At 49.6% G+C, this 27,695-nt stretch overlaps 1 protein-coding gene across 12 annotated transcripts; it reads left to right on the top strand.

The window, feature by feature from the left end:
* The first annotated feature begins 224 nt into the window (after window positions 1–224).
* TFAP2A (transcription factor AP-2 alpha) lies at window positions 225–22,994 on the top strand. Of its 12 annotated transcripts, none has more exons than XM_030760298.2 (7): window positions 245–363; window positions 9,418–9,852; window positions 12,946–12,997; window positions 15,100–15,331; window positions 17,184–17,302; window positions 19,217–19,358; window positions 21,246–22,994. In XM_030760298.2, the coding sequence occupies exons 1-7, from the start codon at window positions 331–333 to the stop codon at window positions 21,532–21,534; spliced, it is 1,302 nt and encodes a 433-aa protein (XP_030616158.1). In that variant the 5' UTR covers window positions 245–330; the 3' UTR covers window positions 21,535–22,994. The 12 variants fall into 12 exon arrangements, with proteins under 12 accessions (XP_089774419.1, XP_030616158.1, XP_022442200.1 ...); XM_022586492.3 differs by lacking the exon at window positions 245–363 and adding an exon at window positions 4,443–4,799; XM_089918287.1 differs by lacking the exons at window positions 245–363; window positions 12,946–12,997 and adding exons at window positions 6,462–7,141; window positions 20,913–20,966 and having other exon boundaries at window positions 21,246–21,334.
* Window positions 22,995–27,695: the final 4,701 nt, after the last annotated feature.

Here is a 27,695-nt window from a genome sequence, read left to right as displayed (position 1 = left end):
AGTCTGCCTGGGTTCTCCGGCCAGGGATTGACCGGGAAAGCGGGTTGGGGCTGCTGGGAAAAGCTGGAGCTGATGGCGAGATTGCCGCGGCTATAAATCCATCACTTCCCAGGTCAGCTCTGCGAGGCGCTGGGACTAGGGCTGGCGGAGTGAATTCCTGGGCTAACGCGCATGCGTCGGCAGGTAGCAACCCAGCTCTTTATGACCAGGTGAGATGTTGGTGAGCAGGTAAAAAAGGAGGATTTGCCTAAGCGATTCCAGGGAGCGGGCCCGGCCGAGCCCTACAGCCCATGCCCGGCGGGGACCCGTCGCCAGGAGCGCCGAGCCGCGATGTCCATACTTGCCAAAATGGGGGACTGGCAGGTACGGGGGTTTGCCTTGGCCGGGGCTGAGGTGGGCGGGGGTGGAGCGGGGGAGGGGGCCGGGCGGGGGGAGGCGGAGAGGAAGAGCCGCGGCCCAGGGCTGCAGCGTCGTAGGTGAGGCGCGCCTGGCAGCGCCCAGGATCCCAGGAGAGAAAGAGGGCAGGAAAACGGGCGCAGGCGGCGGCCGCGGCGCTGGGGGCCACGCGCGCCACCGGCCTGCCCGGTGCTGGGGAGAGTCCGGCGCACGCTCCACAGGTGGCCCCGGGGGTCACCGGTGCTTTGCGCTACGGACGCCACCCCCCGCCCGCCGCCAGTAGAAACTGGGGTAGATGACTAATTCAGGCGGGGGCAGGGCGCAGGCGGGCGTGCGGTGCGCCGCCAGGAAGGTTCCCTGCTCGCTACGCCTCCGATCTCGCCCTAGACCCCAGGGCGGCGCGTGAGATGGGGTTCCAGTGCACCTGTCTCTCTCCGCGTCTCCACGTTTGGGGGACCACAAGGGAGCGTGGAGAATAGAAAGGGGTCCGGCTGGACGGGTCGCGCCGGCGAGCACGTTCTTTTGGGGAATGCTCAAAAGAGTTTGCGCAAAGTTGAGCTTCTCGCTCCGTCTTCTTCCCGAAGCCACTTTTCACCGCTTGGGCTACGGGTTGGGGTGCCTAGACGGGGGCGGTAAGTGGCGAGTGATGAGGCAGAAGGCCTAGAACTGGTCGAAACCAACGCCTCCCGAACTTGGCCCTGCTAGGCCGCGGGCACCGCAAGGCCAGCTAGGCTCCAGACACTGCTCTCCCCTGAGCCCCGGGTCCGACCCCGGCCGAGGGAGCCTGCATCCAGCGCTCTCCTTTTACGTTCCAGACGTTTCCCCTAAGGGAACCAGGGCGGCTCTGGCCAGGTTGGTGAGCATAGCAGCCTCTCCCCTGTCGCCGATTTCATAATGGGAACCGCGGGGCCTTCTTTTCGCCCTAGCCAAGCGGAGGCCTGGTTAGGGCGAGAGTCTATGTGCCTAAAAGCCCGCGGGCCGATTTGAACCAAACCCCCGATCCTCTCAAAGAAAATTTGAGGCCCTGCTCTTTCCGGGGCGAGTTCTTTGGCTTGTTTCAGATTTCGGCCATCAGAAGTAAAGTTCAGAGAAGTCCCGTCTTCCCTACATTCTCTGGAGTTGGGGAAAGGAAGTCATCTTGCAGTATTTCTTTCTTTCATTGCACTCATTCTTTTAATCAGCCATGAGCTCTTTTAGACCTCTCCTCCCAATTAAACCTAAATAAATGCAATTTCATCTCCAGAGTTAGACTTTGTGGTTTAAGGGTGCAAATCCCACACCAAATTCATATCTGGGGCATCCACACCTTTCCCTCCCTTGCCCCGGTGGATCTCAGGGCCCTTCTTCATTCTTTTCTCTGGAGGGGAAGACTGGGGGACTGGGACTCCCTGATGGAGGTCTTTTGGTTTTCCCCTCAAGCCGGGCGAACTTGGCTGCAGAATTCCTCAGCGTGAGAAAACGCCCGCAGCGCAGGCTCGGCCAGGGTCTGGGCCTCCAGTGGGTTCGACTGAGGTTCGGAAGCAGCAAGATTCCAGCCTGAAGGGGACAGGAGTGAAGCCTGGTTCTGGCTCCCGTGGGTTCACAGTTTGGCTAGCGGTGGGAAGCCGGGATCTCGGGTGGGGCACGCAGATTTGGGGCCTGGAGAAGCCGGCTCCTCTGGCTTTTGCCTGTTGGGCTCCTGGGCCCACTGGGTGGCAACAGCTGGTGAAAATGGAGTCTTTCTCCTTCCCTCGTTGTCTCTCTGTCTCTCTCGGTGTCTCTGTCTCTCACACAGATACTCACTCTTCTCCCAACGCCCTCTCCACGCCCCCCTATCAGGCCTGGACCCCCGACTCCTGCCCCCAGGCCTGGCGCTGCTGTCCTGGGGTCCCGGCGAGGCCGGAGCATTGACATGCAATGAAGCGACTTGTCGTGGTAATGACGCTCACACACTACCGCGGCTCCGCTGGCTCCAGGGGCGACCGGGGCGCTCTCTCGGGCCTTTCTTCAGCGCTCCTAACGCGGGCGGCGGCGCGGAGCCCGCAGGCCCCAATCTGCACCTCAAAGGCGCCCTCGGCGGGAAAACAACAACAGTTTAGCAGCCCCGGCGGGTGTGGAGCCGGAGATCTGCGGGGCTCGGGTCAGCAAGGGGGGAAGGTGGAGAGGATGAAGGCCCTGAAATGCCTTCCCCAGCCCACAGATAGAAAGAAAGCGAAACCTAGATTTCCCCGAAGCACACCGTGGCGACGTTTTGGGGGTGTAAGATCCCCTGCTCCCGGGCCTAGGCTTTGGCCTACAGATTGCGCTCTGGGGCTGCGGCCGCGGCTGGGAGGGTGTCGGTCCCCCGGGCGGCCCATCCCCCGACTTCCAGCCGCCACGTTGGGCGGCGGCCCCAGGCCAGCCCGCAGGGTGCGTGGCGCTCGCGCTGGAAGTTGACCATCTTTGCGGGCGGAGCGCGGCGCCGAGCCTGGAGCTGGGTTCAGCCAAGGGCCTGTGCCGCCTTGCGCAGGCGGGGACCGGGCGTGCAGGGGAGCGCCCAGGGCGTCGGAGGGAGCCCCTCCGGCTCTCTACCTCCCTTGCGGCTCTGGTCTTCTCCCTAACTTTCGGGGCGGGGGGCTTCTGGCCTACTCTGCCGGGCTTGGGGAATTGGCTGCGGTCGTCTGGAGGGAGAGTTGCCCTTCGGCGGCTGGGGGCGGGGGGGAGCGAGTCCCCCTCCTCTCGCCTTCCTTCCACCTGTTAGGCAACGCTCGCATTCGCGACAGCCTCTACCCTCACGGCGAGGACGCACCGTGAGACCAGGGAGGCTGGGAGATTTGCAAGCAACAGGCCCAGATGGCATCAGAGGTCGTTCCTAGAGCAACTCTGAGGCGAGACCTACTGTTGTTGGGGGATTTGCCGCATTCGAGAGGGAGAAAGGAGGTTTTGACCTAGGACAAACGAGGAAGCTCGGCCAGATAAATTAATTACTCTGTATTTCCAAGGATCGCATCACGTCTTTTTTTTTTTTTTTGGTCTCTCTCTCCTTAAAAGAAAACCTCTGTTTCACAGAAGAAAAAATTACAGAGCCCCGGTGGGGCGAGCAGGCCCCCGTGTGGACCGGGAGAGCCGAGACTGGCGGACCTGGACGACGGGGGTGGCTCCCGGGCCTCCGGGTTCCGCGCCAGCCGGGCACTGAGCCGCGAAAGCGCCCGCGTTAGTAACAGCACCAAATCATGAAGGAACTCTCCCTGCTTTAATTAAAAAGGGGAATCTTGGGAAAACTGGAGCAGATTAGCACGGCGAAGGGTTGGTTCCCTGCGATTTATTTTGATGCATGCATGACACGGCGCACACATGTCGGTATTTCGGCTCAACTCCAGAAGCGACTGTGAGTCTCTATAGGAGTTCCGTATTCCCGTCCACACTGCACCCAGGAAGCCCGTAGCCCAAATACCACGCTGAATTATCAGTCGGCCCTAGCTTCATACAAATGAGAGGAAAATCATTTAACCCCTGCAGCTGTCAAGTAACCTCTTCAGGGTACACTTTTTATTTTACACGCGGCAATTAAAGGATCCCAAACCCCAGCCGAGCGACTGAAGCCGTCTGGCAAAATCTCCAACCTGGGGGGGTGGGGTGGGCTGGGAAGCGCGAAGCCAGTAAAAGTCCCAGGGCGCCGCGGCCGGAGGTGTCAGCTGCCGGGGAGCGGAGGCGATCTTTTGTTGGGCAAAAATCCTGACGTGACTTCGCCGGTCTTCGTTTGATGGTTACATCTGATTGCGAAAGGGATAGTAATTTCTAATAAGATTGGACGGAGCCGAAAGGACAGAGCCGCTGGTGGAGGCAGGGATGAGGGAGAGGTGCCGAAAGCTGGGCCCCGGCGCGGTCGCTCGGACCCTGCGCAGTGCCGGGCTTTTGCCGGGGCGTCTCCGGCGAGGAGGAGACGGAGAGGAGAGAGAAGAGTGGCATGGGGGCGGGGGCGCCGGGGCAGGGCCGCGCGGCGGGGCTCAAGGGAGATTTCGTGGGCTCCCCGGCAGGAGCGCGCTCTAGGAGCAAGTTTGCGGCTTGGAGAGGCCTTTATACCTGGGTCGGAGCGGCCGGCGGCAGATTGTGGTGCTGGCGAGCAATTGGACTATTGTTGATATGCTAATGAGGCGATTAGGCTGTTGGTAAAGAGCAGGAAAAGGGAAAAGTTTCTACCATTAGAGGGAGATCTCCGAGCGCACACGGGAGCTCTTTCCCTTCTCGCCGCCTCCTCTGCGCCCTCCTCCCCTCTTCCTCGCCCTCCTCCTCCTCCGGCGCTCGCCGCCCGCAGCCGGCACTTTGCGCTTACCCAGAGAGTAGCTCCACTTGGGTGCGAGGCGGAGAGGGGGCAAATCCATTCACGCCGATCCATGAAAATGCTTTGGAAACTGACGGATAATATCAAGTACGAGGACTGCGAGGTAAGCGCGGCGCTAGCTCAGTTGTCCTCGCGGCCGCAGGCGCGGAGCTGTACTTCCCGCGTCTCCTCCCCTCCTCGAAGCCCGCTGCGAGGTGCGGGTGAGACAAACTTTCCCCAGCGCAGCGCCCGCCTCTCCGATTCGCCCAAAGAGTGCAGGGGAGAGGCTGCAGAGGGAGGATGAGGACGTTCCCTTCTTTCATTTCCCTCCTTCGGATCCCCTGTCCCACTTCCCCCTTTTCCTCCTGACCGGTTTTGACTGTGCCTAAGAGTAGAGCGAAGAGAGACAAGCTGGTTTTCGAAGCAATTGCTGGCAATTGGGCACGCGTCCGTGCACTCTGCGTGTCTCTCCAACGAGATTCTGAGGGCCCAAGTCACCAGGAAAAGAAAGGAACGAGAAAACCCTTTCCCCTCTTTAACTTTGTCTCTGATCTTTAATATTCCTTCTTTTATGTATTCATTCTTTCATTTCTTTCTACCATCCCCCCACCCGACTTTTCTCGAAAGGCTCTTTTCTATTTGGAGAAGGGGCCCCCCCGCGCAATTCGCTCTCAGCTGGGCTGCACCTCCCAGTGAGCGGGCTCAGTTTGGGAACACTCATCTCCCAAAGTGCTGCGGGGCTCCTCCAGGTACACTATGTTATTCAGGAAGTTCTAGGCAGTTTCTCTCTCTGAGCTACTTGGTGGGCGCAGCCCTGGGGTGGGGATGGGAGGCGGCACCGGGCGGAGCCGGCTGGCCGCCGGCTCCCTACACAACCGCCGGGCACTCGGCTGCGTGACCGTGGGAATCCTGCCGGGGCTGCCGCAGCCTCCGGTGCGGGGAGCCCGCCCGGCCGGTAGAGCGCGCCGCACTGGAGCCCATTTTAAAAGCCACGATTCCCGGAGCTCGCCTTCTTGGGGCAGCCGGGGAAGCCCCAGGACTACCGGCCGGCCGGCGGGAGGCGCTGGGAAAGGGCCTGGCGGCCGCTGTCCCAACCCCCTTGCAACTCCCCGCTAAAAAGAGCCGATGAGTCACGGGAGGGGGAGGGGAGGGGGCCGCGACCGGAGAGATTACCTAAGTAAATAATAAGTGGCAGTCCCGGCTTTTGCTAGTTTTTCTTTCCTCTTTTCTCTTTCTTTCTTTTTGGCATGTGGAGCTGGGAATGTCAAGCTGTCTGTGTGGGCGCAGCGGCGGGGTCTTCACTTGAAATCAGAGCCTGGACTATGTGAACGATGTGTCACCCGTCCCCTTCCTCCTCTCCTTTCTGTAGACTATTTTAAATCTTTCCCGTTTCCCGGGTCCTCCTTTTTCCCCTCCCCCCCTCCCCCGGGGCACGAGGTGACTTCCCAAGGGGACGGGTGCTTATCTGGGGACTCGTGTCGTGCGCGGTGCGGGCGCAGAGACTCCATGTCGGGCCAGTCGCTTTGTTTTCAGGGCTGGGGGGCCCTTTCCGACCTGGTCAGGGTGACACTGAGCCCCTAAGCCTCCCAGGGTGGATTGTCGTATCCGGGCTGTGGCCCGGGGCTCGGGCAATCACCTTCTCGGAGGCCGAAACCCCCGGCGGGCGGGGTCCGAAGCTCCGCGCGGCGCGAGCTGCCCGTGGGACCCAGGTGGGAGGCGATGCACTTGCACCCCCCAGAGAGGGACCCTGTGGGGCCGCGTGTGCATGTGCGTGTGAGTGAGACAAAAACAGATGAGAAGCGAGAGGAGGGAGAGGAGGATAAATAGAGCGAAGGCTGTTTCAACAACTTTGCGGTGGGCGAGCGCCGGAGCAGGGATTTCGGGTTTCCGAGCCGGCTTGGGGCTGTCTAATTATGTCGGGCTCTGCAGGGACACGCAGGAGGCGAGGTGCCGCTTGTTCCGACACCCCGGCGGGCAGAGTGGCAGCGGCGGCTGGGGGAGAGCGAGCCGTGTCATCCGGGGGGGCGGGGGGCCTCGGGCGGGAGTGGCCCAGCCAGTCAGACGGGTTTGCGCCGGGAGCCGGGAGCCGGTGCCAGCGGCGCCCGGGCTGGGCCGCCTCGCGCCTCTGCGCGCCCCGGGCGGCGTCCCGGCTCCCCCTCCGCGAGCCCCGGCCCTGGAGAGCCGAGGGCAGGGCCCCCGCCGCCGCGGAGTGTCCAGACCCGGGAGTCCGCGGGAAGCTCGAGCGGCGGCCCGGGCGAGGGCCGGGCCCGGGCGGGGTGCCAGGCCATGGAAGAGCGGCGCGGGGGCGGCCGGCCGAACCCCGAGCCCCAGGCCCGGCTGCGGAGCGGAGAAGCCCGCGGCCGGAGGCGCCCGGGAAGCAGCTCGGGCGCCGAGAGCCAGACGAACGCCCGGACGCGAGCCCCGGCAGGTCCCGGCCGCGACGCGCGGCCCCCGCGGCATCCCGAGGTCTGCCCCAGCCTTTTAGGTCTGATTGTCCTCGCTCGCTTCCTCTCCCCTCCCCCTCCCCCGCGGCCTCCCCCTCTGTGCGCGCCGGCTCGGCCTCCTCCCCCTCCCCTCCCCCCTCCCTTCCTCCTCTAGGGCTCTCCCTCCTTCCCGCCCTCCCCTCTCCCCACTCCGTGCTCCTCTCTCGCGCCCACACTTTCTTTCTCACACACGCACGCAGACACATTCTCCCTTTCTGCGCGCTCGCCCTCGGTCTCCCTCTCTCCCTCTTTCTCTTTCACTTTTGCTTGCCCTGCAACCTTTTAAAATGTTGCCCCTTCCCTGTGATTCGCCAGCCGCCGCGCCGCGGCCCCCCGCGCGCTCGCCCGCTCCCTCTCTCGCCCGCTTTTTGTCTCTCGCGCTCCCTCTCCCCTCCTCCGATTTGCTACACTGAGGCTCCCGTCAATGGACTGCATTGAGAGCCGGCTCCGGCGCGAGTTGCCTCTCCGCTTCACGCTCGATTTCCAGGCATTCTTCCCTTATTAAGTATTCGTGTAATATTAATAGTCATGAATATCTGCTATTAGCAGGCTCCAGGAACGCTGCCCAGCGCGGTTATTAGAAGCTCAAGCGAAGCTGCCGCTAAGAAAAGAGGGGGAGACACGGATTAAGGAACACGCGCGCGCGCGCGCACGCACAGACACACACACAGACACACACACAGACACACACACACACACTTCTTGCATTTTGCCTTTTTGAGGTTTTTCATTTTTTAAGGAACTTTGAATCCTACCCGCTCACGGCAGGATAGAGACCGTGGGTTCGACCATCTGAAGGCGCCGCTCGAATCGGTGGTTCAAGTTCGGATGGACCAGAGCGGGGCTCCAGCGCTCGGGGGAGCGGCGGCGCCGTGACCGGAGTCCCGGGTGGCGCGGGGCTCTCGGCGCCTTTTGTGTGGGGCGCGCTCGGGCAGCGGGGCAGCCGGGCTCTCCGGGCTTGCTTGTTGTTTTCCACCCTGACTCGTTACCCCAGACTCTTCGCAGATGTTAGTTCACAGTTTTTCAGCTATGGTGAGTCCCATCCCCACCCCCATCCCTGTTTCCTTAGGAATTTTACTCTGGAGAACCTGGGGCTGCGGAGCGGCCCGTCCTCCTCGCCCGGCTTTCCTTCAGGGCACCCCCTTTCTGTTTGCATTGCCCTCGCTCCTCGTATCTCTCCCTCTCTTCCATCCTTCAGCCGAATGCGGTACCCCCCATCCCCCGCTCGACCTCTCCCGGCGCGCAGCCCTACCTCGCCGCTACTTCCCAAGGCGTGTTTCTTGCCACGTTTGTCTTTATTTCCTCGCCTCTTCACGTGTTCCCGAGATGTTCTCAACATTTGATGCTTAATCCGGCTACAGGAAAAATGCTGCCCGGTGTGCCCCTTCTTCCCCTCGGGGTCCGGGGCCGAACCTCCGAGGGCTCGCATTGCCTGCAATCAACTCTGTTCACTTGTTTTGCAAGCGAATTGCAATAGAGGAACCCAAGTCAGGCGTTTCTTCTGCCCTTTGGGGCTGGGGTGGAAGGGGCGGGGGCCTCCGCCCCGGGGTGCACCTCTCTCTTTTAAACCCAGGACAAGGCTGGATCTTTCCATTTTAAACCTTGGCTTGACGTCCCTCTCTCCCCGTCTCTATCACAAATCGACCCTGTCCAGAAAAAGGCTCCTAACTGAGGAAGCGGATAAGACAGACCCCCATCCCGCAGCTAAGACCTTCTTTAAGCTGGTAACTTAAACGTGGGCTTTCCTTACAGCCCTCTACGAAATATGCTCTATTTAAATAGTCATGAAATGGTAATAGCCTTTGAATGGGTATGACTGTTTTCCTCCACATAAATGGAACAGGGTAAACAATAACGCAGTGGCAGGCAGGTTCAAATGCAGGGACAGAGAAAAGGCCGCTTCTGCTGTTTAATATTTAGTAGGAATTTTAATTTTGCGTAAGGGAGGTTCCACTCCGCAGCTTAACGGGCTGTGTTCCGGGAGGCCCTTTTTCGCCTTTTCCCCCCTTTGAAAGAAACGCCTAAGGAGGGTCTCTTATGCCCCCTCACTGGCACAGTCGAATTCCCTGCGTTTGGGGAAGGGCCCTTTTCACTCCCGGAGTATTTTCTGAAAAGAACCGCCTAGGGCTCCTTTCTCGCGGCGGCCTGCGGACGGGGACGGGCCGTTTCCCACGCAGCCCTGAGCCGTGCACTCAGTGTGGCAGCTGTAACTCGACGCCTGATTTCTTGTTCTCTGCCCTTGCCCTCGCTCTCTTCCAGGACCGTCACGACGGCACCAGCAACGGGACGGCACGGTTGCCCCAGCTGGGCACTGTAGGTCAATCTCCCTACACGAGCGCCCCGCCGCTGTCCCACACCCCCAATGCCGACTTCCAGCCCCCCTACTTCCCCCCGCCCTACCAGCCTATCTACCCCCAGTCGCAAGACCCTTACTCCCACGTCAACGACCCCTACAGCCTGAACCCACTGCACGCCCAGCCGCAGCCGCAGCACCCGGGCTGGCCCGGCCAGAGGCAGAGCCAGGAGTCTGGGCTCCTGCACGCGCACCGGGGGCTGCCCCACCAGCTGTCGGGCCTGGATCCCCGCAGGGACTACCGGCGGCACGAGGACCTCCTGCACGGCCCCCATGGGCTTGGCTCAGGACTCGGAGACCTCCCGATCCACTCCTTACCTCACGCCATCGAGGACGTTCCGGTAAGAGGCCCCGCGGGCGGCGGGAGAGAAAACGCAGACCCTCCTCACCCACCCGCGAGAAAACGCCCGGAACGTGCAGCCCGGGGGGCCCTGGCTTTCCTGCCTGGCGTTTACTTTCTCGAAATCTCCTTTTGGTTTTTCGGGTGGACACTTTAAGGACCCACCGAGACAGCCGCCTTAAAAAAATGGAAAAGAATTGTACTTGAGGGTCCTGCCCCTAGAACAATGGCTTCTGGAGCTCCTTCAAACAATGCCTGCATATTACCATTGAGAAATTAGACGAATGTCACCGTTGACGGTACCTTCCCCTCTCGACGACAGTAAACTGTTTCGACGGGGAGAGGATCTAATTCCACCACTGTGTCTGTCGTGGGGATTTCTCCCTGTCCTGAAAAACATGTTAGAGTCAACCAAAAGGGCTCATTGAAATGCCCTGGCCATTTAAAAGAAAGTGTGAAAGACACACTAGGAAAATTATTTTTACCGGATTTTATGAGTGCTAGTGATATCTGAAAGTTATGTGTATACCCTACCCTGATTAAAGAATAGTAAGTAGCAAGTCCGAGGAGGAGGACATTAAATGCAGCCTTTTTCTCTTCCTAGGGGTGCTAAGTGCTGACCTCATACATCATTAACTGGGTTCCCAACGCCTCTCAGAACCCGCTACACCCCCATATTAAATGAATGTTTTCAGACTATTGGGCAATGCATTCTTTGAGTTCTAATTCAGTTATCAATAAATGCAGTTTGAAATGATTTCTAAATAAGCATGGTATTAGCGCATTTACTGTTTACAATGCAAACCAGGCTACTGATAATTTGAAAATACTTTATGAAATTAAATTTAAACCAGCATCTCTTGCTTCAATTCTACATATTTATGGTTTGCTCACAACCTTCCTGAAATGGAATTAGAGCAAGCCAATAATTTTATTAAAGCTGTAAAGGCTCTGTTAATGCTGCTTTTCTTTGGAGAGGAAATGTATCTGGATGTGATTTTTGCTAAAATGCTATTTCAAATTACTGCATCAAATATTACAGCAATATGTCCGTTGACAGTTTAATGATTACTGCATTAGATTGGAAAGAAAATGGTCAGATGAACTTACCTGCTTGCCTGGTGAATTTAAAACATTATTTAAGTTACATAGGAAAATAGAAAATTTATTACATCTCTCATTTGGCCTAGTTAATCACTGAAATTTGTTGGTTATGTTTAGCAGCGTAACATGGAAAGCAGGAAAGTAGGCAGTTGATCCAATGTGGGGTTTAGTAAGCATTGTGTGTGTGTGTGTGTGTGTGTGTGTGTGTGTTTTCATACATGTTTTTAGAAACTGATACTAAACAGTGCATTTCTTGGAAAGTGAAATGAGAGGAGCAATAGCTGAGAAAAGGGCCATTAAAAAACAAACCTGGAAGTTGTGATCATTTTAGTTCCCCTTCCCAAAGATTCTCTGAATCCTTATCCTAGTCTGCTCCTTGGAAATATCTGAATTGCAAAATAACGTTGCGAGCTTTTGGAACTACTGTGAATTAGAATTGCTCTACTTTGCAAAAATTCCAAAGTGGCTGGTGTGAATTCTTGACACCGGTATAGTCACTCTTCGTAGTGAGATTGGCCTATAGGAGAAATTAATCAAAAGATCAAATAAAAACAAGGAAACCCAGTTGCTGCTCTTCCCCTTTCCCTCCCCCACCTTTTAAGAAAAAAAGTTCTTTCAAAGGAATTTGGGTCAGGAAAAGGGTTGTTTTCAATTTTCCCATTGCTGCAACAGTTAACCTTTAATAAGAACGACTGCCAAATATTTAAGAAAATCAAATCGATGGTGAAAATTATTTAATCATTAATATCTTAGTGGGGTTTTAAACTTAACAGTCTTCCCTGTATGGACAAGGTCTAGAAATAACACAAATAAAAGTATTATGCCACATTACATTTACTTTATGGGTTTAGGGTGCATGCATAAAGGGATCATATTTCCCCATATAGTTAAAACACAAGAACTGCAGCAGTAGTCATTTCTGAACATTTCTCAATTTAATTATACTTAAATCCAGAAGCACTTTAGGCAAGTTACAAATGAGAGCATTGAGTATAATAAAACCTGTAATAAAGCAACTTAGTACCATCCACCCGGAATCATTGCGATCAGGCACAATTAACAGGAGCATAAATCCAAGACAGAATGGAAAATGTTCGAATCAGTATTATTGTTGGACAAAGACTAGAGAAGGAAGTAATAGTTTTTTTAATGGTAATGCCTGTGTTTGGTAACGATTGTGAAATCTTCTATCTCAGCAGCCCTGGTGCTAATTTGTAAACACAGGCAGACATTATATTGCCTGTCAGTTTCTGCATTAGAAAACACGATTTCATTTTACTTTCTAATCACGTTTTGACTCTAGCACACACGTATACCCATCCATCTGTAAAAAAAAAAAAGGAAAAAAGAAACCCACACTAACAAATTCAAATCTGCTACTGGACACAGGAAAACCTCAAAGGATTTTTGTTTGTTTGTTTCTTTTTATCATTTTCATATCCCTATCTGATATCCAATTTAGACAGTAGTCCTTTTTAAATTTTTTTCATTTATCCATAAGTGAAGGTGTGTATATACGTTTGCTCTTTATCACATCACCTAAAACGTTTCCAATACTCCCCTGTTACTCCCGACTGTCATTTCTATTGTTTCTCTGGCTTTTGCTGCCTGCACGCTGGAATTGCTCAAGTCCGAAGCCGCTGAGGCGCCAAACTAAAGCTAGGTGTATTTTTAAAGGTTGAACTGACTGTGAGAAAGATCAAAACTCGGTTTAATTTCCAAAGAAAGTTTTATTCCCCACCCCCAGCTCCTTCAAATGTGGATTATTTGCTGGGGAACGAGAAATTGGCCGTGGGTGTACAGCGAAACCTCTTGAGCTGCAAAACCCCCAATTCCAATGAGCCAAGATGAGATGTTTATATATAAATGTCACTAGATGGGAGGGGGGAATTTTGAGTCTACACCTTCCCCTCCCCCTGTCTTGCACGAAATATTCATTTCCTTTTGTTTTGATTATACATTTACATCCATGTGTATCCTTTTGTTGCAGCATGTAGAAGACCCGGGTATTAACATCCCAGATCAAACTGTAATTAAGAAAGGTAAGCCATTTCCTTCTGCATTCCAAGCATGTCCTTACAGGCACAGTGCTATTTAAAAGAACTTGCAGAGCTGTGTTTATTTTTTTCCAAGTAGGATTTCCTAAAGGCTCAGAATTAGCGAATAGATAGGCATAGAATAGCAATGCTTAAATGATCGGCTTTCAGTATGTTAGTAATGGCAACAGGCTAGCTTTGTTCTGATTCATGACTTGAACATTTAATTTAGTTTAATGATATCTGGACAAACACATGAAATGTGTAATAGTTGAACAGATTTGGAAGTGGCATTTCAATTTTGGAACGGTTCTAACAGTTCAGTTAATCCATTGCGTGAGTGGCCATGAGTGTTAAGTGTATAATGCTAAAAGCAGTGCAAGTAATTTAATATTAATATAGGAGCAGATGATAAAAAGACATAACACTCCTTAGCAGAGGGGGAAAAAGTCTTTCATGTTCTTAAATTTAATTTCTCATTAGCTGTTAAGGGTTTTTTAAACTTTGTGAATTAGGTTAACAAAATTTGGCTTTTGGTTAAAATTAGCTTTTTGAAGATGTCAGGTTTATTAGCATAAATGTTTGGAGCAGAAATTGTTTTTTAAAAGTGTCAAGTGATTTGGATGGATTTGTAATTTGTGTTGTGTTTAGTGAGTAGAAATAAAGTTTACCGGATTAAATGCTATTCACAGCAGCTTTTTTTTTTTTTTTTTGTTATGGTGGCAATGTTACATTTCAGGATTCTAGGCACCACCAGAGGACGATGCTATATAAAACTGTTCCCATTTCTAACCCCAATCAGTATATTGTTAGCGAGTTTAAAGTTTCATTTTTGCATCTGTGAAGTCTTTGTCATGTCAAATTAGATGTGCAAGGGATAAATCTTAAGAGATGCTCTTTCCAAGTCGACATGATAATTGGCTCTTTTATTAGTAATCTCTCAAGAGTTCGTTTAACTCCTATTGTCTCTATTAGCCTCCCCAGAGCTATTAATGTCACAAGTGATCTATCCAAAACCTAGAGCCCCCCCCACCTCCCTATACGTCTAAAATATCCCCATTCGAGAGGGAGGAGTACTGTATACATGTATTATTATGCATACATGTATTATTATGTCTCCATGTGGGATTTTAAGATACAAATGCATACTGTACTTAAATGGTTATGAATGCATCGGAATTATTTTGGTGTTAGAAATGTAACATGTTAGTACACTTTCTGCTGGCCTCGAATTTTTTTCTAAGTATGGTGGATCCAGTGATGAAGAGCTTATGATTTTAACTAACAAGAACATATCCTCCCCTTCCCCCCTTCCCAAAGAAGACGCTTAAGCCTAAGACTATTAACTCTTTGCTCATCAAAAGAACACATTGCTAGTTTTCCATGGTAGGCCTGTTTATCCTTCTTTCTCCCAGTTCAAAACGGGGCTTGGAATGGATTTCCAAAACTCGAGTCTTTTTCACAGATAAACATAGGAAAGGGCCTATTTATCAAAAGGACGGGGTGTGACAACAGCATCCACCACTTCCCGGCTTGGTGCCTTGAATGAAGTGCTCATTTACAGGCCGCTTTAGCCATCTAAACTCTCGGCTGATTTTAATTATAGGTCTGTGAAGCAGTTTCTCCCCAACGCTAAGCCCCTCGCCCCACGAAAACTCCCGAGCCTACATAGCTTGCTCTCGGTTTACAAACGTCACCCCCTCCGCTGCACCCCAAGCCCGTGCTCCAGCACCCCGTCTGGGGGCCACTTCCCTCGGATGCTGAGAGCCGGGAGGGTCACGAGTTCACCACCATCTCTAGACAGCGCCCCAGCGGTTAAATGGCAAGGGTCCAGGGAGAAGCACAGGGCTGGCTGGCGGGGCTGGGCCGCCCCCCCGGCCGCCGGGGAGACGCGCCGAGTGGCACAGGCTCCATCCCCAGTACCGGGATGGAGCAGGGACTAGGGCAGGAGATGGGGAAGGAGCCACGGAATTGTCAGGGCTGGAAGAAAAGCGGCGGTTGCGGCGCAAGCCTGGGAGCCGGCCCGGGCCGGGACGAGGGCCGGGGTCGGGCAGGGCTCGGGAGGGATCCTCGGCGCCCACACGCGGCCTCCCCGTCTGTCTCCGCAGGCCCCGTGTCCCTGTCCAAGTCCAACAGCAACGCCGTCTCCGCCATCCCCATCAACAAGGACAACCTCTTCGGCGGCGTCGTGAACCCCAACGAAGTCTTTTGTTCAGTTCCGGGTCGTCTCTCACTCCTCAGCTCCACCTCGAAGTACAAGGTCACGGTGGCGGAAGTACAGCGGCGCCTCTCACCGCCGGAGTGTCTCAACGCTTCGCTGCTGGGAGGAGTGCTGCGGAGGTGAGGCCCGAGCGAGGCCCTGCCCGCCAAGCATTGCGCCTGCGCCGGGCCGGCGACGCGGACGGGCCTCGCGCCAGGGCCCTCCCTTCGCGGGAAAAGAAAGGGGCGGGGAGAAGAGCGTAGAACCCAGTGGGTGGGTGCTGGGGGCGGGGTGAGGCGGCGGGCGCCTGCGCACTCCGCCGCGTTCTCGCGCGCTCCGTCGTTCCGGGGGCGCGCCCGGGTCGGCCGGCGCAGCGCGCTCAGTGGGACCTCTGCCTCCTCCCACCCCCTCCCCGCGCGCACGCGCAGTTCGCCCCGCCGCGGGCTCAGTCCCGGCCGCTGCAGCCGCGGGGCGCCGCGCGCCCGCCTTTTCCCTACTCGTTCACACCTTGCAAGCCTAGGAAAACTTCCGCTCAGGCGCCTCACTTTGCCTTACCTCCATATAGGGTCTCCGATAGCAGCCCGCCGTCTCTTGAATAGGGTTTAAGTAGAAGACAATGGTTTTCTCTAGTGCCACGCCCCCGGGTCACCAGAAACAGACCCTCCCGCGCGAGGTGCTCGCACTAATGGTTCCGATGTTCCGCGTCCCCATGTGTGCCAGGCAGCGTGCGAGGCACGTTTACGTGCATTATGTGTGGTCGCTACCGACGATTGCATGTTGCATATGTGGCCAGGGATTCTTGTCTCACCCGCGCGAGGTCGGAATGATTCATTTCGTAGATGAGATTTTATAAGGGTCGGCGAGGTGAAGCACCTTCCCTCAGGGCAGGTTTGTCCCTCCTCTGGGCTTTTTGCTCCTAGGGTTACACCCAGTTTTGTGTGTGGTGGGTCTTGCGTTGAACTTTCCCAGATAATATTTTCTACTTTTTCTCCTTTTCAATTTTTAATGAGAAAGTGGACCAAAACTTCATTCTTTTGACATTTATTCATATATCTGTTTATAGACCCAGAGTTCTGCTGTGATGGGTATATCCCATACAAAGGCTACAGAGTTTAACATCAGCTATTCCACTCTTTCCTTCCTCCTTCACGGTCATTTGCTGTCCCTTTGTAATCTTTCATTGACACAGATCTGAATCCGCCCTCTGCCTTTTTCTCCCCCTTCCCTCCTCCCCAATATTGGAGACTGTTTACCTAGGGGAGTATAATCTAATCCACACAATTAAAGAGCACTTGAGTAGGGAATAAAATCTGAAATTAATTAATTTGCTGTTTTATTTAAACAATTTATCTTAACCACTTTCTGATTATGGGAGTCTATTTAGACATCTATTTAGAACCACCTCCATCGTCTCTGAAACCAGGGACATTTTTAAAGGCTGATATCAACTTTTGAATTTTCTAGTTAGGCTGGTGACATGGCATGTAAACAGTTGGTGAAATGAATTTCCCACTGGGGCTAAAGCCAGAGAAAGAAACGTAAGAGTGATGATAACTTTGGTTACTCTGAATAACCTAACAGCAGATCTTGCAAAGACAATTTAAAGACCCCATTGGGATTTGTCTGATTGTAACAACAGGGAAAATATACAGTCATCAGTTGAACTCAAAAATACTTCACACCCTAGAGATGAGAGCTGTGTTTATTTGTTTGTGGTTCCTCTTCAGAGAGTTGGGAAATCAGAACCTTCCAACCTGCCACAATAGCTGCAGTAATAACTGAACACAGGGGGTGCTTTAGAGTTTAACAAGCATTTATCGCCTATGTTCTTTCTGTACCACTCCTTCCTAGGTTTCCCTTCCTTACATATCTCGGGGCCAGGATCCTTAATTTTTAAAAGTACATTTTAGGAAGTTGTCAAAATGACTACAGTGTGATACAGAGCAACCAAATGTTTTCTGAATCCCTTTCTCACATGTATTTGTGAAACAGGGCGAAGTCTAAAAATGGAGGAAGATCTTTAAGAGAAAAACTGGACAAGATAGGATTAAATCTGCCAGCAGGGAGGCGTAAAGCTGCCAATGTCACCCTGCTTACGTCACTAGTGGAGGGTAAGTGAGTTCCCTTGCTAAAGAGAAGGGAAGTTTCTTCTGAGAAAATGGCTAATATTCAGTGGGCAGATGTTTGGCTGTATTTTGTCAGTTGGGCAGTTTCATTTTTCCAGAAAACATAACCAGAAGTGAACGGAATTCGTGTCAAAAAACTATTTGCATTTATTCCTGTCCTCCTTTCCTCTTCCCCTCTGCCACAAAATTACACCTCTCTAGCCCAATTCTGACCTAAACAATGTGAAAACTTAAGAACTGCATATTCCTCAAGTTCCAGTCTCCTTTATAGAGCTCAGCAGTAAATCACTTAAGCTATTCTGACATCTGCGTTTGAGAAATGCGTGACCATTACTTCCTGAATTAATTTGGGAATCTTTGACCTGCATCCTGATTTAAGACCATCCTGAAAGCTCAGGGTTATATGCCCTTTTAGGTTTTTGTTTTCCAAACATATGCTCCCTTATCTCTCATTTAATTGTGCTTCTCTACTGGAGAGGAAGAAAAGTGAGCAATTTTAGACTTTGAGTTATTTGGATAGGAAAAGAAAAAAGAAATATAAGCATTGCAGAAAGTGTCTCATGTCAGCTTTTTACACACACACACACACACACACACACACACACTCGCTTCTAAACCCCTCAAAACAAAGGCTCACCCTGTCCTCACTCGCTGTTCTAGATACATCAGAATCCAGTCACAGCAGTCACATCCCTACTTCCTCTAGATCCCTGTTAAGTTTGTCCGATACTAAATTGGCTTAAGTTTGGGTGTGTTGGAATGAATGTATCGTTCTTTTGCATTTTCCTTTGTGTTCCGTTGGAAACGTCTTATGCCAACAGGAAAAAGAGAGGCACTTAAGTTATGGTGCAGATTTCAAAACTACCATTTATATTTAAAGAAGGCACTTAATCTTATTTATATCTTGTATTTGAGGAGACATAGTATAATTGAATTCAAGTTCTAGCTTTGTAAATAATTTTAAAAATATTTAAAAACATAAAATTGAGGAGAAACCCTATGAACCATTCGTTAATGGTGCCCAAAATGATACTAATGTGACTGTTAAGTCATAAGCAATTGTTCAGTGCCAGAAACTCAGCTACAGTAGCATTATATTAAAAATAATACCAGTACATTGGGAACCCACCGTTCAGACCCCAAAACAATTATACGCAGAGAAAATGGTAGTAGCGGCTTTGGGTGTAGTGTGAGAGTGTGCATGGTTTTGGGGTTGAGTCCTGTAGCAGGGAAGCAGTTTCTGGAGAACTGTTATTGTTTGTGATCCGCTCCATTTTATGGAAACAAGCTCAGCGGAGAGGGCTTTGATGCTCTAATTGGCGCATGCGTTCTTCCGGAGCTGGAGCTAATGGCAGGAAGCCCTGCAGTAAAAACCAACTGGTTCAGGAAATTAAAACCAAAGATTCGAAAATCAACAACACAGGCAGACTCAGTGGAGTGACCCTCAAATCCTCTTGGTTAATCGGTTTGGATGAACAGATAATTATATGCGATAAAGTTAAAATGTAAACCCTTAGTCGTTCCCGTGCAGAAAAGCTCAAGGAGTAATTATGAATATCATTTATGAATGTGTTGATAGGTGTGAGGCTGGAATACAAGAAACATTTTGAAAGAGAAGGTGGGGGAATGTCATCGGGGTTGGGGATGAGGCTGGAGGGGAGTTGATGGGATTTTACATTTTCCAATCGCCTGGGCCTTCTAGGCTAAGTGGCCATTTTCCCTGGGAAGTGCAGCCACCAGATCCTACGGAGAAGGAAAGAAAATGCCTGAAATGGGAAAACAAGTAGTGTGTGTTTCCTACAACATCTGGGTTAAGAAAATAAGGGAGTTGGGAGGCAGTTTTGATCCCAACTTTTTTCATTCTCTTGCCCTCGCTCCCCTCCTCTCACCTCTTGCCAGGAGAGGCCGTCCACCTCGCCAGGGACTTTGGGTATGTGTGCGAAACTGAATTTCCTGCCAAAGCAGTAGCTGAATTTCTCAACCGACAACATTCCGATCCCAATGAGCAAGTGACAAGAAAAAACATGCTCCTGGCTACAAAGTAAGACATTACCTCTTCGGGGTCTCTGTGTCTCACTGTCAAGAGAAACAAAAATCAAAATCGTTTTTGCTCTCATTTTTGGCCTCTTTTCCTTTTGTGTTAATCAGCTCTGTTGTAAATATTGAAGTTACAACACAATCTAATAAACCATAATTGATTTTAAAGGGGCAATACAAGGAAGATTGTGAGTGCGTATTTCCCACTTTCCCCTCTCTTTCACCCCACGTTCTCATTTTTTTAAAAAGAATTAACGTGTATGGGGGTGGGGTATAGTAGGGATTTGATGGAAGCTGAATGTGGATTTGCGACTATTTCTGGTCAGAAAGACCAGAATCAGGTTCTTTTTTTTTTTTTAACCTTGTATTTTATATTGGAGTATAGCTGGTTAACAGTGTTGTGCTAGTTTCAGGTGTACAGCAAAGTGATTCAGCTGTACACATACATGTATCTATTCTTTTTCAAATTCTCAGAACCAAGTTCTTAAAGGAGTGACACACTTGCCTGTATCAGTTTTTGTCTCTTATCAATATGTTCTCCAAGGGCAAGGATTAAGCAGTGGCCTGCAAAATGTTCAAGCCAGAAGCTGTCCTAGTTTCAACCCTAATCCCTTCTCCCATTTCTTGACTTCCTTTCCATCCTCCTCAAAAGTGCTGTGTACACACACACACACACACACACACACACACACACACACCCCACAAGTTCTAGCCTACAGGCGAGATGTCAAATAGGTTTCAAAATGGCCCAAGTTATATTCCCATTGGTGCCTGGGCTGAATAGGCTTCTGCAGGTGGTGTGTGAAAAGAAAATGACTGTTTTGATATGTTTTCTGGAAATTAAAAGGCTTGTTTGGAAGCCCTTAATTATCAAAGTCGATGTCACAGGAGGGCATGGAAGCAGAGGCAGCGGCCTCAGGCAGGGCAGTTTCTGGCCTGGGGACACCAGCTGGCCTTGGAGGAGGTAGCCTGCCACTGCTTCCTGTTCTCCATCCTCCCTTCACAGCCCCCCACCCAAAGGCTGCTGCTGCCTCAGGGAGGCCCACCTAGTCCTTGCTTCCCAGATTCAGAGACTGAGCTTCCCCTGTGCAGGCTGCATCGCCCATATTTCAACTTTTCCCTGTTCTTTTAGCTTCCTAAACACACCCATATTCACAATTTCCCTAGACAAGTTTTTTTGGTGTATGGGAAAAGAGGTGGAATGGGCGATTGAAATGTCTGTTTCTTCTTCCCCAAACCACTCTGACTTATCCCCAAGGAACATTTTTTTTTTCTGGTGACTTTTATTTTTAAAGGCAAAATAATCCCAAGAAAAGTTTTGCCTTTCTTGTGCACATCCACCCTGATCTGAAGGTGAATGAGTGGAGAGTTCATCCCCCCAAACTGCTGCCCAGGTCTCTAGAAGATTAGGGAAGAGGGGGCTCCATAGTATTTTGAGCAGGACAGCTGATGGGTGCATGCTATTGGCTGTTGAAGAGATGCTTGCGTTTCTGACTCCTTGCCCCTCTGACTCACCTTTGTCTCTCTCCTAACGTGTGAAATGTTTTCTTGCGTCTAGGATGCTTGGTGTGAGCGAGAGAGGAGGGGGTTAGAAGTTTGGTGCAGCTGAGAGGTGAGAGAGAGACACACACACACACAGAAAGACAAGAGAGAGGCATGTGTGGAAGTGTTTAAAGAGCAGGAGATGTTTAGGCGGACTCTGACAGGTGGCTGGGTCTCCCAACATGTGCCCCTCCCCCCCAGTCTGTCTCTGGGGCTCTGGGTCAGGTCAGGTGTCGGCGTGATCCAGGCAGAGGTAACGGCAGGGAGCAAGGTTTTCTCTTTGCTGCGGATGCTGCTGGCTGCCCAGCCTCATCTCTCTCTCTCTCTCTCCGCTCCACTTGTGCTGCAGACAGATATGCAAGGAGTTCACCGACCTGCTGGCTCAGGACCGATCTCCCCTGGGGAACTCGAGGCCCAACCCCATCCTGGAGCCGGGCATCCAGAGCTGCTTGACCCACTTCAACCTCATCTCCCACGGCTTCGGAAGCCCGGCGGTGTGCGCCGCGGTCACGGCCCTGCAGAACTATCTCACCGAGGCTCTCAAGGCCATGGACAAAATGTACCTCAGCAACAACCCGAACAGCCACACGGACAGCAGCGCCAAAAGCAGTGACAAAGAGGAGAAACACAGAAAGTGAGGCGCTCTTCCTGCCCCACCCCCTGCCCGCGCCGCCTCCCCGGCCCCGGCGCGCCCACCCACTCCGTCTCCATCGCCATCATCTCCATCATCTCCATCATCGCCATCTCCATCTCCATCACCGCCCCCCCCCCCCACCGATCACCACCGGCAGGTGACAGCTCCGGGATCAGCAACCCCCCACTGCTGCTACTGCTGCTGCTGCTGCCGCCGCTGCCGCCACCGCCTTCGGTCCGGAGTCTCAGGGTCCCGGGGACAGCGCTCCACTGTGAGCGGGGCGATCCCGCAGTCTCAGGCCCCGGCCCCGGCCCCGACTTCCTCCATCAGCACCAACTCCCCTTTGCCCTCGTGTGGAGCCTAAGAGAACAGAACAGGCCGTGAAGCCAGCAAAGAAAAGTTCTGTCCGAGTTTGTGAACCTTTTTTTTTTTTAAACTAACAAATCAACAACGACAACGAAAAAAATTTAAAACTTTTTTTTTTAGAAAAAAGAACGTAAAAATTAAAAAAAAATATATGAGCTTCATGGGACGGAATCACCACCTTCTCTTACATACTTCAGATTGTAGCCATACTAAAAAAAAAAAAAAAAAGAAAAAAATGGCAAAAAAGGCTAATGACATTTTTATCAGTATTGTGAATAAACTTGAACACAGATACTCGAAGTTCCATGTCTTGTCTTCAGTTCTAGAAGTTTTCCCTCTTCAAGGTAAAGCGACCAACTTGAACTCTCTCTGGCAACACGATTCACAGTTCTATAAGGGAATCAGTGTTCACGTCTCTGTATATATTTATTTATGTGTAATTTAATGGGAATTGTAAATATGGTGAGTCTGTTTTAAGCCTTTTTTTTTTTTAATTTATCTGGTGATCTCGTTTACCTCTTGTTTAGTGGGTTTTGAATCTTCCCTATTAGTTCTTCATGTGGTTCATGGTACTTATTTAGGAATCCAAGGTTTGGGGGATTTTTTTTTTTTCCCTCTGGTATTCATGAATTTAGCCCTGTTGTAGCATGTTAAAGATGACAATGAAACAGCTGAACAAATAAAAAAAGTAAAATAAAATTTTATAAATAATTAGTATTACATTTAGCTTTTCATTGAACTGAAAGAAAAAAGTGATATTGGACCCTGGAAAGATTTTTAACTTGAGTGGTTTGATAGCCGTTCTATGTATTGTGGGGAGAAAAAAGAAAAGTTTATTTTATTCCACTGTCCTCCCTTAAAAGCATCATTTGAGCAATAAATGAGTATTGTCTTTAAACCGAGGGTTAGGGATTCCCCCCCCCTTTTTATTCAAAGAACTTCAAACATTTGGGACCACCTGGTATTCTGTATTCTCACTGGCCATTTTGGAAGCAGTTCTAGCTGTATTGTACTGAGTTGTGCTGGCAGTAGTTTCCATGCCTGTCAATGTATCATAGTCCTTTGTTGCCCAGATAAATAAATATTTGATACGCTTTATGTCGATTTTTTTTATTCAGTGGCTGTCTTTACCCAGGCGTATTTTTGTTCTTGGCAGTATTTTTTATTCAGTATGGTTACAGTAATTGAGTTTAACTCTCCCTTGGCAATTGCTCCTTGCAATAAGCAGCTGAACCCATTGTTTCCCTCAAGTATAATAAAAACTTACTTTCAACTTGGAGTTCAGAGCAGGGTATCATTTAGATATTCCACTGAGTCTGTATTCAGACAAATGACACAATAAAACCCAATGTATTCTTTTGGATAAAAGATTGTTTGTACTGCTAAAGGAATGACATACTATCTTTTCCTTACTAGAAACATTAATTTTATTATAAAAAATAAAGTTTTATTTATGTTGATCCTTTAGGTTTTCATTTGTGTTTTGAAAACCAAAATATAAAACCTTCAGAGCCAAACATTAAGGATGACAAGGAAGATGGAGAGCAGACAGAAGAACCTCTCGCTCGCCCTCCATAGCTACTTTGGAATCTGTCTCGGAGGATAACTGAAATTTAAACTGTTAGTTCATTAACACAAAGGAAATACCCACTGCAAAATTCACTTACTTGCTCTGGCTTCTCAGTGGCTAAGCCATGCAAATGAGTGAAAACTAGCTCTAGTTTTCTGGGAAGAGTGGCAGAAATGTACACGGAGCAGGGACAGAGAGGACACATCGTCTCCCACGTATTTTAATATTTCATTTAGAGATGAATTCATTACTGTGCTGTTCGTAGTAGCTCTTGAGGTAGCAGAGGGGACTGGGAAGCTCTGTTGGTTCCCAGAATCTTTTCTGCCTGCCCCCTAAATGCGCACCCACCCCTTTCCCTCACCACAGGGCTCCTCCTAGGACCTTTTAGAAATACAAAAGCTTCTCTGAGGTGGGGCGGGGAGGGAGGGGGAGGGCTGCGGATCCCGCCCCCCGCAGGCCCGTCCTAGCGCTTAGCCCTCACAGAAGGAAGGACTTCCTGTACATAAAAATGGCGAATTCAGAGCTTTTGTAAACTGATTTGGAAAGTCTTTGCTTTGGGAGTGAGGAGGATTTTTAATGGTTTAAAAGAAGAAAGTGGAGGTTGTTAACTGGAAGGTTCACAGGAAAGGTCATAGGGAAAGTATCTAGGCATACATACCGGAGGAGATTCAACATTTGTTCTTCCGGTTTGACATTCTGAAGGACTAAAGAAGCAAAGCATTAGACAGTGTCCATTTTGCAGACTTTTGCTTTCTAATCTCCTTATGGAAGGCGGTGTAAAATCAATCTCGACAGACGAACGAGAGTTGGTGGACTCTAAATTCTATTTTCCGAAGCCAGAGAATTCATAACAATGGTGGGTTTAAAAAAAAAAATTTCAGATGGAAAGTGTACTCTCAGAACGCGATGCGGCAATTGTTTTTTAAAGCGGTTATTTATTATTTCCTAGAGAGACTGGTTAACTGTAACGTAGATGTAACAAAATAATGAGGCGAATGAACCGTAACTGTACATACTCTTGACAGAAATGAAATGCACACAGCACCGTAGCAGGGGAAGTGAAGCATTGTCTATCAAGGCTGTTTTTCTTGGCTGCATCTCAGATTGTGTGAGGATCCTAACCTCGGGCACAATAGCATTCATAAACAGCCATACATTTGCTTCTCTTTCTCCAATGACACATAAATACTCATTTTAAAACGAAAACAATCGTATTAAATACCATTCATTCGTATCTGGATTTACAGATGCTTGTTTTGTTGGAAAACCCGAACCCAGTATAATCCTTGCATCCTGAGAAGGATAGAAGGGAAATAGTGTGTTAGAACATTGCAAGGTCACAATAAACAATGGTTTCCAAATGCACAGAATTAGTTGTTTTTATTCTGTAGTAGGACATGCGGAGGATCATGATATTGTCATTTTCTTTTTCTTTAAACAAAACATTTAAAGAAACTATGCATATTTTTAAGGGGTGGGGCGATTGGAGGGGGTGTTATTAAAAATGACTTTTATGGCTATACGGATTTTGGCTTTCTCTGTTGTGACCAACGTGTATTTTCTAAAACACATGGTGATTACTTGACAGGTCAGGTACTTATATACTAACAATAGTGATTCTCTTTGGATTGACTCAAGTTAGGATACACAGTTGAATTATGAGGGTGCTTGCTAGGCTGTGCTAATTACCACGCCCAATTTTTATGGAAACACAATGTTCCTTCCAGTTTGGCAGTCATCATTACCCCTTCTATTTTCCAACACCCTTTAAAAATCACAATCCAATCCATTCCTCCCCCAAATCGAATATTAATATAATTTGAGTTCTTGATGGAACTACCATCAGGACTGCAATGCCCCGCAGCTGAAATAATATTTAAAATAGAAGGGATTTGACATTTGAGAAGTCAGTGGCTTGAAATACCCAGTTGTACTTAGCTAATTCAGTCCTTAACCTCTGGTTTCAAATAAATCAATTACAGTCGATTCCACTTCAGTTCAGAAGTGCACAGGGTTTTAGTTAATTGAATACATTGTATTCACTTGCTAGGAATATTCATTTATCAAAATTTCAAATTTAATGTACATTTCTTCACAACTCAGGTTATGTTGGATTGCACAATCAGATCAAATTTGCCCTGGTTTCCCCAAATGCTGCTTAAAATCTAAATTTCACCACTCTTTACAAAACAATGTCTCCCCATTCCTTTCTCAATCAAAAGTAAATTCATAATAATTCCAGGTCAGGCAGGAGAGCTGCTTTCTCCCCACAAAGAAAAAAAATCTCATATGTGGTCATCAGCCTTGTGTTAGGTTTAAATAGGTTAAGAACAGAACTGGATTAATTAAGTTTTTTAAAAAGTATTGACCTGAAATTTAAAAAAAAATTACGCATGGTTTCCATTAGAGCTTAACTTTGCTGCAGCTGACAGGTATGACAGCATTTTGTGGTCTTAAAGCCGCAGGCCCCTTTTCTTAACCCTCTCTCTTCCTCTGCTTCCCCCCTCTGGCTTTTGGAGAAGTGCTTGAATAAATAGCAAATTGTTAACTGGAAGCAGTGCGGTTAAACGTGCCCAAATGAAGTTGTGCTTTAAACAGATACTGATGTATGCAGTGTTTTATATTTATTGTTTGTAGCATCCTGCTGGTAGCAGTTTACTGTTTGGAAAGGAAAGGGGTTAATTAGCGTCATTATCAATCACTAATGCTTGCCTAACGTGTCCAAAGAATAATCAAGTTAGAGGACGGCATGAAGCCAACAGCTGCTTCATCCCAGTTACAGATCTCCTCCTAAGCCACTCAGTTCTGGGGTCGGGGCGGGGGGGGGGGGGCGGGGGGATGGGGAGGTGAAGTGAGGGGAAGAATCCTCATTACTTGGGTAAAAGGGCTATAAAAACAAGAGATCCAAGAGGCGGAAAGTACAACGTAAATAACCAGCACTTTCATTCTCTGAGTTACAGGTGCAGAGAATGGCAGTGGTCCTGAGGCAAGAACTTGTTCCTTAATTTGTTTGATTATCCAAGTTGGGCATTTGAAGAAACACATCTATGTTTCCCTATGGCTTAGCGCTATGTGGTAAAAAGACATCTAAAATGCGAGGAGAGAAGAAGAAATAACCCATACATGCCACAGACAAACCCAAGTCAGCTCCCAGCATCACCCAACCGTCCATGTCAGAAGAATGAGACCACAGAACACACCAGGTAACAGTAGTTCTCACACCTCTTAGGACGCTTAGGGGTATTTTTCCTTGTGAATTTCAACGAACAATTCTTTTTCATATTAAACTAGCTTGCTGCACAGGTGTGCCATGTCAGCTTTCCATTGTTATTGCTACGATGATACTGTCCTCCTTGTGACACACCGTGGGAGAGAAACTGAAAAATTTGACCCTGTGATGGGTTTCTCCTAGAAGCTTGTCTTTAAAAACATTATTTGCCAAGTTAACCATGAGTTAAGAACTAAAGACTCCATTAACAATCAGAGTTTACTCAACTGTTTTTCTGAGGGCAGGAATGAATTAGTCCAAGGTGGAGTATTCATTAACAGAGAACAATTGTATGATTGAAGAAAACTATGATTTCTGTCTACAAAAGCAGTAGCCCAAACTCATCTTTGCCCCTACGGACATAGATGAGAAACATTCTCAATCAAATCATGAACGTTAAGTCCTTCCCAGAAGAAGTAATTGCTGTTTCCCATGGAAGACAGCAGGGTGGCCAACAGAGTGGGGAGAGAAAAGGATGTTGGAATGGAAAACTGTGTAATTCACATGTAAGGGAAGGTCTTGCGTTTAAAAAATGTTCTGCTGCTTAGGATCATGACTGAGAAAAGGAAATGAGGGAATAAAAGAGATCTGGGGCTGAACCTGGGAGCCCTCTAAGTGTTATTCATGTGTAAAACTGTATTTTTTTCATCTTTGATGCCTAAAAGGGCAGTGTTGAACCAACTTTGCTTTCACAGATTTATTTTTTAACAAAAGAGCAACGCAGCATACTGCTAGAGAAATCTAGTTAGAGAAGAAGGAAGCTCAGGGGAAGATGACCTTTCCACAGTAGATACTTATGGATACATACATTTCTCTCCATCCTCCCTTCCTCCCTCCCTCCCTCCTTCCTTCCTTCCTTCCTTCCTTCCTTCCTTCCTTTCCTTCCTCCCTCCCTTCCTCTCTTTCCACCCCCCTTTCTTCCTTTTCTCTCTGTCTCTGTCTGTCTCTTTCTAACCCAAGA

The sequence above is a fragment of the Delphinapterus leucas genome, chromosome 10, assembly GCF_059928025.1.
Source record: "Delphinapterus leucas isolate spDelLeu-1000000601 "Yukka" chromosome 10, BTC_Dleu_Yukka2, whole genome shotgun sequence".
In the NCBI taxonomy this organism is placed as follows: Eukaryota; Metazoa; Chordata; class Mammalia; order Artiodactyla; family Monodontidae; genus Delphinapterus; species Delphinapterus leucas.
The sequence above is the reverse complement of the archived record's forward strand: the minus strand, read 5'-3'. Positions and strand labels throughout refer to the sequence as shown.